Source organism: Chiloscyllium plagiosum, chromosome 2 (genome assembly GCF_004010195.1).
Source record: "Chiloscyllium plagiosum isolate BGI_BamShark_2017 chromosome 2, ASM401019v2, whole genome shotgun sequence".
Taxonomy (NCBI): Eukaryota; Metazoa; Chordata; class Chondrichthyes; order Orectolobiformes; family Hemiscylliidae; genus Chiloscyllium; species Chiloscyllium plagiosum.
The window spans coordinates 138,659,971-138,676,449 of NC_057711.1; the positions used below are offsets into that span (position 1 = coordinate 138,659,971).

Below are 16,479 nucleotides of genomic sequence, written 5' to 3' on the forward strand. Positions count from 1 at the left end.
CGCTTCCCCCCCTCAACCCCTCGCGCGCGCTCCCCTCTCCTCTCGCGCGCTGCCCGTTCTCGCGACATCAGCCGGGGATGAGGCTCCGCGGAGCCGGATATCCGGTCTCTTTCCCCGGGCAGCGGTGGAGTGGTCGCTGCTGATCCGCTATGAAGGTGAGGGGCCCCCGAGCTCGCTGCCGGCCATCGGCCGCTCTCCTGCCTCGCAATACCGGCTCCCCTTACAGCCGCAGCCTCCGTGCGGCCGGCCCGGGCCCTGAGCCCGTCCTTGCCGGCTGCCCTCGTACCCGATGGCGCCGGATTGAGATGGGGCCTGCGCCTTTGGCTCCGGAGCGGGATGCGGCAGGCGGCCGCAGGCCTCAGGCCTCGCTCAGGAGGTGCTGGGTCGGCGGGGGGGGGAGAGGTCGGGTGGGCTTGACTTGGGCTGAGGTACTCGCCGCTAGTGGAGGGAGGAGAGCCCGGAGACTGAAGCTCAGGGGAGGGGAGGTTTCTTGTCCACGTCCACGTTTTCCCCCCAAATTAAAGCGAGTGTTCTCACTTTTCCAGCTCAACATCTCCTTCCCAGCCACTGGCTGCCAGAAACTTATCGAAGTGGACGATGAGCGCAAGCTGCGGACTTTCTATGAGAAACGCATGGCCACCGAGGTCGCTGCGGACTGTCTTGGAGACGAATGGAAGGTGAGCTATTGTAAACTATTGTGTCTGTTTCCTGGGAACTCAATGTATTTATTGTTTTCATTAAAACATCACCCAGGTGGGCAAACCGTCCTGTGTGGACAACTTGTATATCGAAGCCTTCACATAGTGCAGGCGTTCCCTTTCGAGCCTTTCTGCCTCCAAACCTACCACAGAATCCCTGCGGTGTTGAAAAAGGCCATTCAGCCCACCGGGTCCACACCGACCCACTGAAGGGCACCCCACTCAGACCCACACCCCCTATCCTGTCCTTGTAACCAGGCGTTTGCCATGGCCAGTCCACCTAACCTGCACGTCTTTGGATTGTGGGAGGAAACGCATGCAGACATGGGGAGAATGTGCGCACTCCACACATGCAGTCATCTGAGGGTGGAATTGAACCCAGCTCTCTGGTGCTGTGAGGCAGCAATGCGAACCACTGAATAACCATGCTACCCAGGTAACATCTGAGGTGGGATGTCATCTTTTCCACTTCACGGTCTTTTGGAGTGGCATTCTTGGATAGCGTACTGTCATAGAAAAGCAAGGAAACAGATCCTTTGATCCAATTCGTCCTTGCCGACCAGATATCCTAACCTAACCTAATCTAGTCCCATTTGCCAGCACTTGCCTTTTAAATGTTGTAATTGTACCAGCCTTCGCCACTTTGGCAGCTCATTCCATACACTCACCACCCTCCCTCTGCATGTGGAAGTTGCCCCTTAGGTCCCTTTTAAATTTTTCCCCTCTCACCCTAAACCTATGCCCTCTGGTTCTGGACTCCACCCTGCACCATGGGAAAGACCTTATCTATTCACTCTATCAATGTCCCTCATAATTTTATGAACTTCTATAAGGTCACCCGTCAGCCTAAAGCATGTTTTGTCTAATTTTGACATTCTGTTCTGCGGTGACTAATGTGTAGTTTTAAATTTGTCAGGATTTACAACAATGAAAAGGTGATATTCTTTCCCATGATTTCTGGTCCTGTATGGTCATGCTCTCACAACATAAGTCTTTGACCAGCTGTCTTTATGCTTGCTGTAAGGCTGGAGGTCTGCTTTGTAGGGAATCTCAGTCCCTATGCTCAGCATAAATCTGTTTGGTGAGGTATAAGTATGTTATTGCTTTTGCATCTTATGGGGTACGTTTGAATTTTCTGCAATGTACTACTTTAGTGAAGAAGGAGGCAAAACAACGGTAATTCTGTCATGTATCTTGAGACCAGGAGAGGCACTGGAATATTTTAGCATTGTGTCTATGTAACTATACATAAGCAGAGTTCAGTTAATTTATCTGAGGAGTAGGAGAATCAATGTTTCGGGCATAAGCCCTTCCAAGAGGCCTGTGGGCCAGGGGCCGAGAGGGGTTACCTTTTGCATTCTCAGCTACCTTCCTGCCGCCACCACCACCCCACCCCAGCCCACAGGCCTCATTCCTGATGAAAGGCTTATGCCCGAAACATTGATGCTGCCTGCCTGACCTGCTGTGCTTCTCCAGCACTACACTCTCTCTCCAGCATCTCAGTCCTCACTTTCTTCAGTTAATTTATCTCTGATTAGGAAAGTTGTTGGCTCAAGTTCATCTACAGAGGTTTCAGGTAATCTCTGCTAGCACTTAATGCTGTGACAATGCAGCAGTGTCAACAACTTTCAAATTGGTTATTGATATGACTTCAGCATATTGGAACATTTGAAGATCCTTCGTGGGGCCATGTGAAACAAGCTTTGATATAGCCACTTCAGGTAGTGGGTCAGGTGAACAAACGCTTGGTCAAAGTGGTATACAGTCTTAAAGGAGGAAAGTGAGGTGAGAAGGGATTTTCACCGCTTGTCTCGGCAATTGAAGGAATGGCTGCTGCTGGTGGAGTATTTATGACTGGAATGATTAAGATTTAGAAAAACAATATGTCACGGGGTTGTGGGGCGGAGGGGATTTGAGATACAGAGATGTTAGACCATGGCACAGATTTGAAAACAACTGTGAGAATTTTAAAATATTGCTCAGCCGCTTTAATTCATCAACATAGGGTGACAAAGGAAGGGACTTGGTACAAGCTAACGCTTGCAGAGGGTAGAATGTGTGAGACCAGAGCAAAGGTAACAGAAGCATGTTTCATGTTTGGATGAGCTGAGACAGCCATACAGCATGGATACAGACCCTTTGGTCCCATTTGTCCACACCAAACAAGTTTCCCAAACTAAACTGGTCCCACTGGCTTGCACTTGGCCTATATCCCTCTAAACCTTTCCTATTCATGTACCTGTCTGAATGCATCATGGAGCAAAAGTAGAGTTCAGAATAAAGAGTCTTTGAGATGGCTCATAAATGATGCCAGAAATTCGTCTCCGGATCACACCAAGATTGCTTACAGACTTGGTAATAAAAGGAATAGAAAAATACAATAGCTCTGACTTCCTGGTGTTGGATAGAAAGTTTCTATTCATCCAATCTTGGATAAGTCATCTAATAATGTAACAGCAGTGGAGAATAGGAGACAGGTTGCCTGTGAGCAAACTTTAGCTGCTTCATTGATAACTTTCATTCCATCATAATGTCAAAAATGGGTATGCTTACTGATTTCACAATATTCAGAACCATTCACAACTCTTCGGATGCTGAAGCAGTCTGTGCATATGTTCAGCAAAATTGAGACAACATCCAGATTTGACCTGACAAGTGGCAGGTAACATTTGCACCATGCCACTGCTGTGTAAAGAGCAGCATCTCCACATCATTCAATGGCATTATCATCACTAAATTCCACCTAGCATCAGCCTTTTGAGGGTTACCATTAAGCGAAAATTGTTGTGGGGGGTGGAATGCTTGATTCAAGGATGAAGTTCTTCTGTATGACATGGGAAAAGATCTACAAAGTGACAGCATGTCTGAGGACTTGAAAAGAAAGGGAGCTTGAAGATGGTATAGTAGTTTGAGAGCCTAGAGAGGGTCAGTGGCTGTTTTTTTAAAAGGAGATGATAGTGTATTTAAAAGTGAGTGACAATACTTGGAGAGAACCCTTCACAATGATGTCGACCATGGGAGGAGATTGGGTTGAGGATGAAAGCATTTCTGTCCCTAAGGTGGACCTAATGCTCCCTTGAATTTTTAAGCAGTTTAGGTGTCCCCTGGGTTCTGACTAATATTTATACCTCAACAAACATTATTGAAAAAGTCATTCATATGTTTGTGGGTCCTTATTGTTTCCAAAACTGACTGCATTTCAAAGGGATTTTATTGATTGTGAAGTGCTTTTGAATGCTCTGTGGGTGTGAAGGGTGCTGCCAAAGTTGATTCTTGTTTTAAGTTGGAAATTTTTTTATTCCAGGGATATGTTGTGCGCATCAGTGGTGGCAACGATAAGCAGGGATTCCCCATGAAACAGGGCGTCTTGACTAACGGCCGTGTCCGTCTGCTACTCAGCAAAGGGCACTCATGCTATCGTCCGAGGAGATCTGGCGAACGCAAACGGAAATCTGTCCGTGGGTGCATTGTTGATGCCAACCTTAGTGTCCTGAACTTAGTTATTATTAAGAAAGGTGAGTGAAAGTCAGTTAGTACTATAGATTGAGAAGGTTTTGTTGTGATTGTGAATAATGAATTTGCTCCCTAAACTTATATATACCACATACAATAAAAAATTTTGGAACTTGCTAAAATAGTTATCTCACAGCTTGATCCTTTTCACTTTCTGTTTGATGTGTTAGTTCAGCTAAAATCTCACTTCCCCACAAATATAATGCAATTCAAGTTGTATAATAAGCCACAACTGACTAGGTGATTGTCACTTTGATGCAGTGGAATCGGTGATCTCAGTCGGGGGCAATGATGCTGAGATTAGTTCAGGGAGAGGAAAAGACGGGCACAAAATCTTTCTTGTAACCCTGCTATATGTGGTTGCATTTTGAGAAATTTGTCATTGACACTTGTGTGATGTCTCATTTTTTTATTTTGATGTGGAAACTCCTTTAAGCTTTGATCTATCTTGTTCCATTAGTTGGTTCAATATTTATTAATATTTTCTGGCATATCCTTCAATATGTTTTAGACGGGTGTTGCCAGGGATAGAGGGTTTGAGCTATAGGGAGAGGTTGAATAGGCTGGGGCTGTTTTCCCTGGAGCACCAGAGGCTGAGGGATGACCTTAATAGAGGTTTACAAAATTATGATGGGCATTGATAGGGTAAACAGACAAGGTCTTTTCCCTGGGGTTGGGGAATCTAAAAGTATAGAGCATAGGTTTAGCATGAGTGGGGAAAGATTTAAAAGTGACCTGAGGGGCGCCTTTTTCACACAGAGAGTGATACATGTATGGACTGAGCTGCCAGAGGAAGTGGTGGAGGCTGGTACAATTACAAGATTTAAAAAGCATCTGGATGGATATTTGAATAGGAAGGGTTTAGAGGGATATGGGCCGAGTGCTGGCAAATGGGACTGGCTTTATTTAGGATATCTGGTCGGCATGGACGAGTTGCATCGAAAGTTCTTTTTCCATGCTGGGTACATTTTGTTGACTAATATGTCTTTGGGCTGCTGCTAAGATAAGTGCCTTTTAATTAAAAATTGAAAAACTTATGCTGTATTTCAAATTTTGGTCAACTGTTTTTGAAATTGTTGATATGGTTTCTCTTGTTCCAACTAGCCTTCCCAATGAACTGATTCAAAAGTGTGTAAACAGAAAATTGCTGTGGTAATGTTGTGGTCTTTCTGATTCTTGTAGACCAGGCCTTTCTGCAAGTCCTTGGGTTCTGTGCAATATAAACAAAACACTATAGAAACTCAGCAGGTCTGGCAGCTTATGAGGAGCGAGAGAGAGACATTGATGTTTCAAGTCTGGCATGACTACTTCTGAATTGTGTTCTTTGTAACTTGCGTAACTATCTTGTTAACAGGTTGGTTGTTAGTGATATAACCCAAGTCCTTTTAAAGGTTTTATGAGGTGTAGTGTGCTGATATCCAGGACTGAGAAATTAATTACAGGTGTCCCTCCATATCCACAGGTGATATGTTGCAAGATCTACTGTGGATGCCTGAAACTGCAGATAGTAGCGAACCTTTCCATTTCAATGGGAAACTTACCTTTCTGGCAACCCCTGGAATTATTTCTGGAGTGTTCCATGTGATATTTCCAGGCCATGGTAAACTGCAGATAACCGAAACTCGAAACAGAATCCGTGGGTACAAGGGTTCTACTGTACACTTGTGTGACCACTTCTGTCTCTCCTAATTGTGCTAGATTGGGTATGATGGTTCTGTCACAAGTACAGTAGTCCTATTAGCAGTCTGTAACTAAAAATTCACAAATCATGGTTTACCTGCCATTCATGATAGCTGGTATAAAACAACGGCATTAAAATTGTTTGCTTCCTGTATAAGTGCGGGCAAGTTGTCTTGGTCTACAAATAAGTGCTTATTAATTAAAGTTCTCCCAGAGAATCAGCAATTAAATTTGTCCTAAAGGTACCCTATGGGGAAAATCCAATTAAAAATGGGAGAAGTCTAACAAACTGGAGTGAGTTGAGAGTGTGGCGCTGGAAAAGCATAGTAGGTCAGGCAGCATCTGATGAGCAGGAGAATCAACGTTTTGGCCAAAAGCCCTCCTTCAGTAGTGGAGGCCTGGTGAAGGGCATATGCCCGAAACGTTGATTCTCCTGCTTCTCAGATGCTGCCTGACCTGCTGTGCATTTCCAGCGCCACACTCTCAACTCCTGATATCCAACATCTGCAGTCCTCCCTTTCTCCTAACAAACTGGACTTAGTTTGATAAAATGGTGGACTTGAAAGATATTTTGTGAACTTCAGCCATTTTTTGCATTACTGTTATTGCATCACCTCGCCATTTGGATATTTTAAAGTGATGGGCACTATTTTAACACTACGGTTGTAATATATTTTCCATCAGACCACCTTTCCTTTTTGTCATTTCCTCTTACTTTTCTCCCCTTTGTCCAAAGCTGAAAGTTTGAATACTGCTGTCTTATCCAAACTCTTGTGCTTTGGGATATAATATTGAAGAGGTCTCCCTGACATTGGTGTTATGGCCAATGTTCTTGAATTTATGGTTACGAGAATATTTCTATCTTTATTGTATCATCCTGACTCTCTGTACTGGCAGTACGTTTTCCCCCTATAGTAATCCCACAAGTGCACATCATACTTTTGAAAGGCAGGTTGACCACCCCTTATTTGTTACAGCTGTCAGTCTTAGGTTTTACTCTGCAGCATGAACTTGGGCTTTTGGTTTTGGCTTTGAAATGCAAAAACTAGTTCATCACAGCTTACCTGAGTTCAGCTCATACTTACGAGTACAGTAATGGAAGTCTGCCTTGAAATCGTGGTGCTGAAAAGATTTGACAGCTGGTGCGGTTAAATTAGATGAATTCAGCTTGTGTTTGAATCAGATAATATGATGGGAGTCTCTGGTTTAGAAGCATGTAATTTCTTCATCGTTGGCCAGTCAGCTAGCAGAATGATGTAGTTTGTATGATATTTTATATAGCGTTCATAATTCTAATCACTGCAGCTGATGTTATAACCAACAGCATGAAGTAAGAGTCTCATTGCAGAAGGTGTTACTGCAAAGTTTATCATATACTGTACTCTCCGTGGGAATGAATGGCTGACATGAGTAAATAGTCTGTCGTCCCTGGTTTTGTCTCAAGACGTTGGTGAGGTGATTTGTCATTGTGGTTAAGAGAATGTCACCAGAATCCCACTACCGTCTACTATCCAGTAATAAATGCCGTTGCTGTGTTAACATGGACATCTTGCAGTAGTAGATAGGCTTTGATTGTGATATCTGCTTGTCCCTGAGTTTGAATTATTCATCATTCCAGAAAATTTGCTGATTAAAAAACGTGAGGAATCAATTACGTGGGAAAACTTTCAGCAAAAAAAAATTGAGGGACTTAACAAGAAAAGGAGGGAAATAGGTTTCTGCAGAAACCAAGTGTTTGGCCTAGTAATGCAGGGGGAGCATTGCACATCTGTATGGAAATAGATTTAACCATACTGAGGAACCTCAATTATCCAAACGACACAGGCAGGGAGTATTTTGTTCGGATAATGGAATGTTCAGATAATCGATGCTGGATAACACGGTTTACCCAAGCATTGGGACCTTGCGATCATGTTTGGATAATCGATGTTCCACTGTATGACAATCTGAATATTCTCTTTCTGAATAGGTGAAAAGGACATCCCGGGACTGACAGACAATACTGTGCCCCGCCGTCTTGGGCCAAAAAGGGCGAGCAAAATCCGTAAACTGTTCAACCTGTCCAAGGAAGATGATGTACGCCAGTATGTTGTAAGGAGACCTCTCAGCAAAGAAGGTGTGTACATTTTCCTACAATTCTGGAACAGTAAATTCCTACCCCATTTCTCCAAACTAACTCCCAACAAGATTGCCATAAAACCTGTTAAAATCTTCGAGGTGAAGTAGTTTGCTTCCTTCCCTAGTCTGGCCTGGACAGTCTGTTCTGCTTTCACACAGAAGTTCTGTTCTCGCGCAATTCTGTATTGGAAGAAAATCGTGTAAAGTAGCACCATTTGAAGTAATGGGGCCCGAATCGCATTATAACCAATATACTCTTTTAAAAAATAGGGCTTTAGAAACAGTGAACCCAAAACATCTATCGTATTATAGTGAATTTGCATTAACAAAACGTGTATTATAGCAGAATGACCTGAATGATGCTGGATCTAGAACGATGTGATTAAATCTGAACCAACCTCTGAAAGCACCCACTTCTTTCAAGTGCTGGTTCATCACTTTCTCAAGGTTAATTGGAAATGGGTGCTAAATGCAATTCTCTTTCCTGCAGCTTTGTATTTACACTCTTCCAGTTTGGATTCTGCCACAGTAGTTAAAGTTAACCATTACATATGGCAATTTAAAATAAGAGCAGAAATAAACCATTTGGCTTCTTGAGTCTGCTTAATCGCCAGTAGAAACATGGCTAATTTGTTGATGTTTCAAGTTTCACATTCTAATCCACCCCGATAACCTTTGGTTCCCTTGTCTAACAAGAGTCTACCTACCTCTGCCTTTACATCATTTGAACACCTCTGCTTCCATTTAGAGCAAAGCGTTCCACAATTGCATGACCCTCTCAGAGGAGTTGCGTTCTGTTTGACATGACTGGTAAACTCTTCATTGTTGTATTTCTCTGCAGATTTTGGCATATTGAATGGCCACATAATCCCTCTCCAGTGCTTGCTCTCCATTGTCTAGAATTATGGGACTGTAGCCATCTGATTCTTGTTTCTTCAGTCATTGTCAGAAATGGCATTCCTCCTGCTGCCAGGTCATTATTTCTGGCCTTGCCCCTAGACTTGTTTGTCACCCCCTTTCTATTTGTAATTGACATGGCGCCCCTTGATAGCATCATTCGTTAACACAACAAAAACAAGTTGCTGGAGAAACTCAGCAAGTCTTCCAGCATCTGTGAAGAGAAATCGAGAGTTAATGTTTCAGGTCTGGTGACCCTTCCTCAGATGCTGCCAGACCTGCTGAGCTTTTGCAGTAACTCCAATTTACAGCATCTGCAGTTTTTTTAGCTTTTGTTCATTACCAGCTGTTCTGCATGCAAGCTAATACTGATAACAGCTGAAAATGTGTTGCTGGAAAAGCGCAGCAGGCCTTCAGAAGGGCTTATGCCCGAAACATCGATTCTCCTGTTCCCTGGATGCTGCCTGACCTGCTGCGCTTTTCCAGCAACACATTTTCAGCTCTGATCTCCAGCATCTGCAGACCTCACTTTCTCCTCTAATACTGATAACACTCAACTCTGTATCTCTGCTGTCTCCAGTATGCTCCCCCTTCTGTTAAGTTCCCCAACTTCAGCTCTGCTTCAGTTTTTACTGCTGCTGAAACCCCTCCCCAGTTCTGTTTTCCGCCATGACTTGATCATTTCAGTGATCTCTCCAACCTCCAAACCTGAGCTCATCTGATAGGATTCAGACTGCATACTAACTTGCTGCAAGCCCAGTTTTAAAGCATTGCGCCTTTGTTTGCTGACCCACCTTAGTTTCCAGTCAGGCAGTACTCCATTTTAAAAGGTTATGTTTATCTGGATGGCAGCACTTGTGCAGAAGTTAGTGTTGCATATTCTAGCCTACAAGAGTGAATTGATGATGTGTACTCCAATCCCACCGTTGCAGATGAAGGAATTTAAAGTCAGTTAATCAAGCCAGCTGAGGCTGCTTAAGTTTTAATTTTGTACGTTCTGGCATTTTATCTGCAACTCCCAGGTAAGAAGCCGAGAACCAAAGCTCCCAAAATTCAGCGTCTGGTAACTCCCCGAGTTCTGCAACACAGGCGGAGACGCATTGCCCTGAAGAAACATCGTACTCAGAAGAACAAGGAAGCAGCAGCTGAATATGCCAAGCTTCTGGCCAAGAGGATGAAGGTTAGTTATTTATATTATCAGGGAATACTTGGATTGCTGTGTTTAGTTATGTCAGTGCGGATCACTTGCACTTTTTTGGTTAAAGCTGTCACATTGTTTCTTTGAGAATAGAAACGTTCAGACCTAAAGAATTGCAATTCACTACCATCCTCCTCCGTGGGGTTTAAATTGATTGACTGGGGTGCTGACCTCTCTGTCTCTGTGTCTCTCGCTCTCCTCCCTCCCTCCCTCTCGGGATGCAGACATTTGTGGGGTTTAGATTGACTGGGACGCTGATGTCCCCCATCCATACAGCTTTGTCATCTTCACAAACCTAATGTTTTCCTCCACATTCTGTAAGCTTCATTTCATCCAAAGTTCTGCTGCTTGTACTCCATGGTCACCACAACCTGTTCAATCACACCAAGGCCCTGTTGACCTTGATTGCAAGTTTCTGCAATTGTGTACATTTAAAGCTTGTGACTGTTTAAGACCATGAACAGTGCCTCCTGTCTAAAAGCTTTCTCAAACACTGGCCATGCTTTCCCATTCCCCAAGCTCCTAACCTTTAACCCTAATCCCTGAAATTCCCTCAATTGTGTACACTGTTGTTAAAAGTTTTCCCCCTCTCAGGCTTCTGATTTTTCTACCCCATATCCCATTTTTGATACCATCTTATTCTTACATTCAGTGTCTGTGTCACACTAAGATGTTCTTTTACATTACGGACACTAATTAAAAGTATGCTGAAAGAGAACTTGCTACAGAAAGTATCCAGTTAAAAAAGCAAATGGGGTCCTCGTATTCACAACAAAAGGACTGAATTATGGAAGTAAATAACTGTTGTTACAGTGATATAAGGCATTGGTGAGACCACACCTGGAGTATTGTGTTTAGTTTTGGTCTCCTTACTTGGGGAAGGATATGGTGGCACTGGAAACAGTTCGGGGTTGGGAGGGGTTCCCCAGGTGGATTCTAGGGATGGAAGGGCAGTTGTACAAGGAGGTATTGAACAGCTTTGATTTGTACTTAGTGGAGTTCAAAAGAAGGAAGGGGAATCTGATTGAGGAATATAAAATGCAAAAGGGGGTTGGTGAGGTGGACATTAGACAGGTGTCCCCTATGTAGGACAGTCTCGATCAGGAGGTTATAGATGCAGATTGAGAGGGGGGGTAGCTTCAAAACTGGGGTGAAGAGAAACCATTTCTCGGAGGGTTGTGAATCTGGATGGAACTTACTGCCCCAGAGTGCAGTGGAGGCAGAATCGATCAACAGATTCAAGAAAGAAATTGATATGTTTCTGATGAAAAGGGGGATAAAGGGCGATGAGGAACAGGCAGGAGAGTGGAGCTGAGACCAGGATAAGATCAGCAGTGATCATGTTAAATGGTAGAGTGGGCTCCAAGGGCTGAATTGCCTACTGCCTTTTCTAATTCCTGTGTTCCACAGTAAACAGCGATAATATTGGGTAAGCTACATTAGAAGCATTGTATTAATCAGACCTGTTTCAATTTATTTGCAGGAAGCTAAGGAGAAACGTCAGGAACAGATTGCAAAGAGACGTCGTCTTTCTTCATTGAGGGCCTCCACATCAAAATCGGAATCTAGCCAAAAATAAAAATATTGGTGGGATAGGCAAAATAAAGAGATTTTGTTGAAATGCCCTGCATTCATTATTTACATCTCAAAGATATAAATACCGGAGGAAGCCTGCGCAGACACAGGGCAAATGCCAATTCCACAAAGTTGCCCAAGGATGGAATCGAAGCTGGATCCCTGCTGCTATGAGGCAGCAGTGCTAACCACTGAGCCACCGTGCATCTTATTCGTGTAAAGGTGTTGTTGTTATAGAGTGAGTGCAGCAAAGGTTTAGCGGGCTGGTTTGGTGGGAATGTGGGATGAGGAGAAGTTGAAATGGTTAGGCTGTTATTTATTTTAGATTCGATACGATTCAATTCTCCTACAATGCTGTAGTTCAGAAAAATGAGATTGGGAGATTTCATAGAAACGGCTAAAATTCTAACCAAACTAGAGGGGCTGGGTGCAGGAAAGATGTTGCTGATGATAGAGTTCGGAACCAGGTGTTGCACTGCAAGGATTTGGAGTAAACCGTTCAGGATTGAGATGAGGAAATTTTCTTCACTGGTGAGCCTGTGGAATTCATTACCATAGAAAGCAGTCATGGTGAAAACATTGTAGCATTTCAAGAACAAATTGGACATCGAGCTTAGGCTAAATATAGCAGAGGCTGCGGGGGAAGCAGGACGACGCTGTTGAGTTTGATAATCAGCCGTGATAGTGATGAATGGCAGAGCAGGTTTGAGGGGCTGAATGGCCAACCTCTCTTTTCTCTTCCCACATTGTAAAGCCGTTAAAGCAGACACAGCCACATATGAGTTTTGCTCTTCATGGATTTAACTTATTGCCTGCTATACCAGCAGCAACACATTCAGGGTATATTGACATGCTTTATCTGCAAGTTCTGTCATAAGTATCGGTATCGCTATAGGTAAGTGAGAGCTGCATTTCGGCAGTAATGGCAATCAACACACTCTAGAATCTTGAGTACAGGAAGAGGCTAACCTTTTCTGCAGAATCTGATTCTACAAAGGTCGTACATGAAAATTTGCTTTGTATTCATTCCCTTTACTGACAAAACCTTTTGTTTGCACATCATGTTAAATCAGTCCCGCCTCGTTCAGATTACCCCTTGGCCTTTGCTCCAAGGAGAACAGTCCCAACTTCTTCAATCTACCCTCATAACTCAAGATCCTTGTCATTGCAAACTCCATGTCACCCAGAACATGTTTTACACAAGCTCAGCATCACTCCCTTACTCTTGTATTCAGTACCTCAATTACAAGAGGTAAGGGTATTGTATGCTTTACTTATTACTCTCTGCCTTTTGCCACTTTCAAAAAACTGCAACTGCACAACCAGGTCCCTTTGCTCCTGCACCCCTTTCAACTTGTACCAGCTATTGTCTTTGTGTTCCTTTCACTGGGATATGCTCTTCCTGTCAGGTGCACAAGTTCAGGTAGTTTCCATTATGTCTGCAGGAAGTGTCTGGTTGTGAATCCTATCAGATCGCATGGATAGGTCAGAGTGGCAGAGGCAATGAGGAATTTATAATAGCTAAGGGGTGTGATGAATGGCAATCATAGGAAGGGAGAAGAGCTGCAGATACAGTCAGGTAGATGGGTTAACTCCAGGAGGGGTAGGTAGGAATCTTCTGTGGCTATCCCCATTACAAACAAATATGCTGTTTGGAAAATGTAGGGGGTGATGAATTCAGGTGAATGTAGCATGTACAGCCAGGTTTTGGGATTGAGACAGACTCTAATGAGGGGTATGTCTGGTTCCAAGCAATTGGAGACTCTGATACTGGAGACACAGACCTTTCTGCGGCCAGCAGTGAAAAATCAGACTGGTGTGTTGCCTTCCTGGTGCCAGAATCAAGGATGTCTCAGAGAGTGCAGAATGTTTTCAAAGGGGATGGACCAACAGGTCGTCATCATTCACATTGGTAGGAAGGGAAAAGAATGAGATTCTGAAAGGACAATATAGAATGTTGGGCAGGAATTTACAAAGGAGGTCCTCTAGGGTAGTAATACCTGGGTTACTCCCGGTGCTACGAGCCAGTGAGATTAGAAATAGGAGGAGAGACCAGATGAATGCATGGCTCAGGAGCTGGTGTGAGGGAGAAGGGTTCATATTTTTGGATCATTGAAATCTCTTCTGCGGTAGAAATGACCTGTACAAGAAGGATGGATTGCACCTGACGAGGTCTAATATACTGGCAAGGAAATTTGCTAGAGCTGCTCGGGAGAATTTAAATTAGTAAGGACATGGGCCCAGGGAAATAGTGAGGAAAGTGATCAACCTGAGACTGGTACAGTTGGGAAAGGGAGCAAGTCAAACAGGTCAGGCAGGAACAAAGCAGAGAACAAGGTAGGACTGATAAATGAGACTTAATTTATTTCAATGCAAGAGGCCTAACAGGGAAGGCAGATGAACTCAAGGGATGGTTAGGAGGAACATGGGACTGGGATATCAGCAATTACAGAAACATGGCTCAGGACTGGCAGCTTAATATTCCAGGATACAAATCCTACAGGAAGGATAGAAAGGAGGACAAGAGGAGGGGGAAGTGGCATTTTTGATAAGGGATAGCATTACAGCTGTGCTGAGGGAGGATATTCCTGGGAATACATCCAGGGAAGTTATTTGGGTGGAACTGAGAAATAAGAAAGGGATGATCACCTTATTGGGATTGTATTATAGACCCCCTAGTAGTCAAAGGGAAATTGAGAAACAAACTTGTAAGTTATCTGTAAAAATAATAGGGTGGTTATGGTAGGGGATTTTAACTTTCCAAACATAGACTGGGACTGCTATAGTGACTGCTATGGTTTAGTAAGTGTATATTTTTCTGATTCAGTATGTGGATGTACCTACTACAGAAGGTGCAAAACTTGACCTACTCTTGGGAAATAAGGCAGGGCAGGTGACTGAAGTGTCAGTGGGGGAGCACTTTGGGGCCAGCGACCATAATTCTATTATTTTTATATTAGATTCTCTACAGTATGGGAACAGGCCTTCGGCCCAACAAGTCCACACCGACTAGTGCTTCCAATTAAATCTGTTGGACTATAACCTGGTGTTGTGTGATTTTTAACTTGATACACCCCAGTCCAACAGCATCTCCAAATCATGTCTATATTACAGAAGAGGTGGTGCTAAATGTCTTGAAACATATAAAAGTGGTTAAATCTCCGAATCTGATCAGGTGTAGCTTTGTGTGGGGGAACTCTGGGGGAAGCTATGGAAGTGATTGCTGGGCCCTTTGCTGAGATATTTTTATCATCAACAGTCACAGGTGAGGTGCCAGAAGACTGGAGATTGACTAATGTGGTGCCACTATTTAAGAAAGTTGGTAAGGAAAGCCACATAACTATAGAGCGGTGAGCCTTACATTGGTGGTGAGCAAGTTGTTGGAGAGAATCCTGAGGGACTGGATTTACATTTAATTGGAAAGGACTGATTAGGGAGAATCAACATGATTTCATCCGTGGAAAATCATGTCTCACAAACTTGATAAAATTGTTTTGTCGTAGTACCCAAGAGGATTGATGAGGGCAGAGCAGTAGACACGATCTATATGGACTTCAGTGAGGCGTTCAACAGGGTTCCCCATGGGACACTGATTAGCAAGGTTAGATCTCATGGAATACAGGGAGAACTAGCCACTTGGATACAGAACTGGCTCAAAGGTAGAAGACAGAGGGCAGTGGTGGAGGATTGTCTTTCAGACTGGAGGCCTGTGACCGGTGGAGTGCCACAAAAATCGGTGCTGGGTCCACTACTTTCCGTCAGTTATATAAATGATTTGCATGTGAACATAGGAGATATAGTTAGTATGTTTGCAGGTGACACCAAAATTGGAGGTGTAGTGGACAGTGAAGGAGGTTACCTCAGATTACAACGGGATCTTAATCGAATGGCCAATGGGTTGAGGAGAGGCAGATGGAGTTTAGTCTAGATAAATGCGAAGTGCTGCATTTTGGGAAACCAAACCAGAGCAGGACTTGTAGGAGTGTTGCTGAACAAAGAGACTTTAGAGTGCAGGTTCATTGCTCCTTGAAAGTGGAGTTGCAGGTAGATAGGATAGTGAAGGAGGTGTTTGGTATGCTTTCCTTTACTGGTCAGGGTATTGAGTACAGGAGTTGGGAGGTCATGTTGCGGCTGTAAGGACATTGGTTAGGCCACTTTTGGAATACTATGCAATTCTGGTCTTCCTATCGGAAGGATGTTGTGAAACGTGAAAGGGCTCAGAAAAGATTTACAAGGATGTTGCCAGGTTGGAGGACTACTATTATAGGACAAGCCAAACAGAGAACAGCCAGGGAATTCCTAGAGGCATGGCACTCATCCACAGATTCAATCAATAAGCACATCGACCTGGACCCAATATACCGGCCACTGCAGCGGACAGCTGGAACTGAAACCGGAAGCGGCAGATACAAATCACTATAAATGCCGGAAGAAACATCACAGAAGCGCTTCACAGGAGGCTCCCAAGCACTGAGGATGTCACCTAGACAGGGGACGAAACATCTGCAACACAAATTCCCAGCTCGGCGAACAGAACCACAACAACGAGCACCCGAGCTACAAATCTTCTCACAAAGGTTGGAGGATTTGAGCGATAGGGAGAGGTTGAATAGGCGAGGGCTGTTTTCCCTGGAGTGTTAAAGGCTGAGAGGTGATCTTATAGAAGTTTATAAAATCATGAAGGCATGGATAGGATGAATAAACAAGGTATTTTCCCTGGGGTTGGGGAGTCCAGAACTAGACACGGGGCAGCATAATGGCTCAGTGGTTAGCACTGCTGCCTCACAGCACTAGGATCCC

General features: G+C 43.9%; 1 protein-coding gene across 1 annotated transcript; it reads left to right on the forward strand.

The window, feature by feature from the left end:
- The first annotated feature begins 34 nt into the window (after window positions 1-34).
- On the forward strand, window positions 35-11,725 carry rps6 (ribosomal protein S6). The gene is made up of 6 exons (XM_043719103.1): window positions 35-155; window positions 546-677; window positions 4,003-4,213; window positions 7,861-8,007; window positions 9,929-10,086; window positions 11,588-11,725. Exons 1-6 carry the CDS (start codon window positions 150-152, stop codon window positions 11,681-11,683), a joined length of 750 nt encoding a protein of 249 aa, XP_043575038.1. The 5' UTR covers window positions 35-149; the 3' UTR covers window positions 11,684-11,725.
- The last annotated feature ends 4,754 nt before the right edge of the window (window positions 11,726-16,479 follow it).

Bases quoted from the DNA above. Each gene is read 5' to 3' on its own strand.
- rps6 (XM_043719103.1), top strand. The intron at 678-4,002 runs GTGAGCTATTGT...TTTTTATTCCAG, and splicing joins GTCTTGGAGACGAATGGAAG to GGATATGTTGTGCGCATCAG. The intron at 10,087-11,587 runs GTTAGTTATTTA...ATTTATTTGCAG, and splicing joins TTCTGGCCAAGAGGATGAAG to GAAGCTAAGGAGAAACGTCA.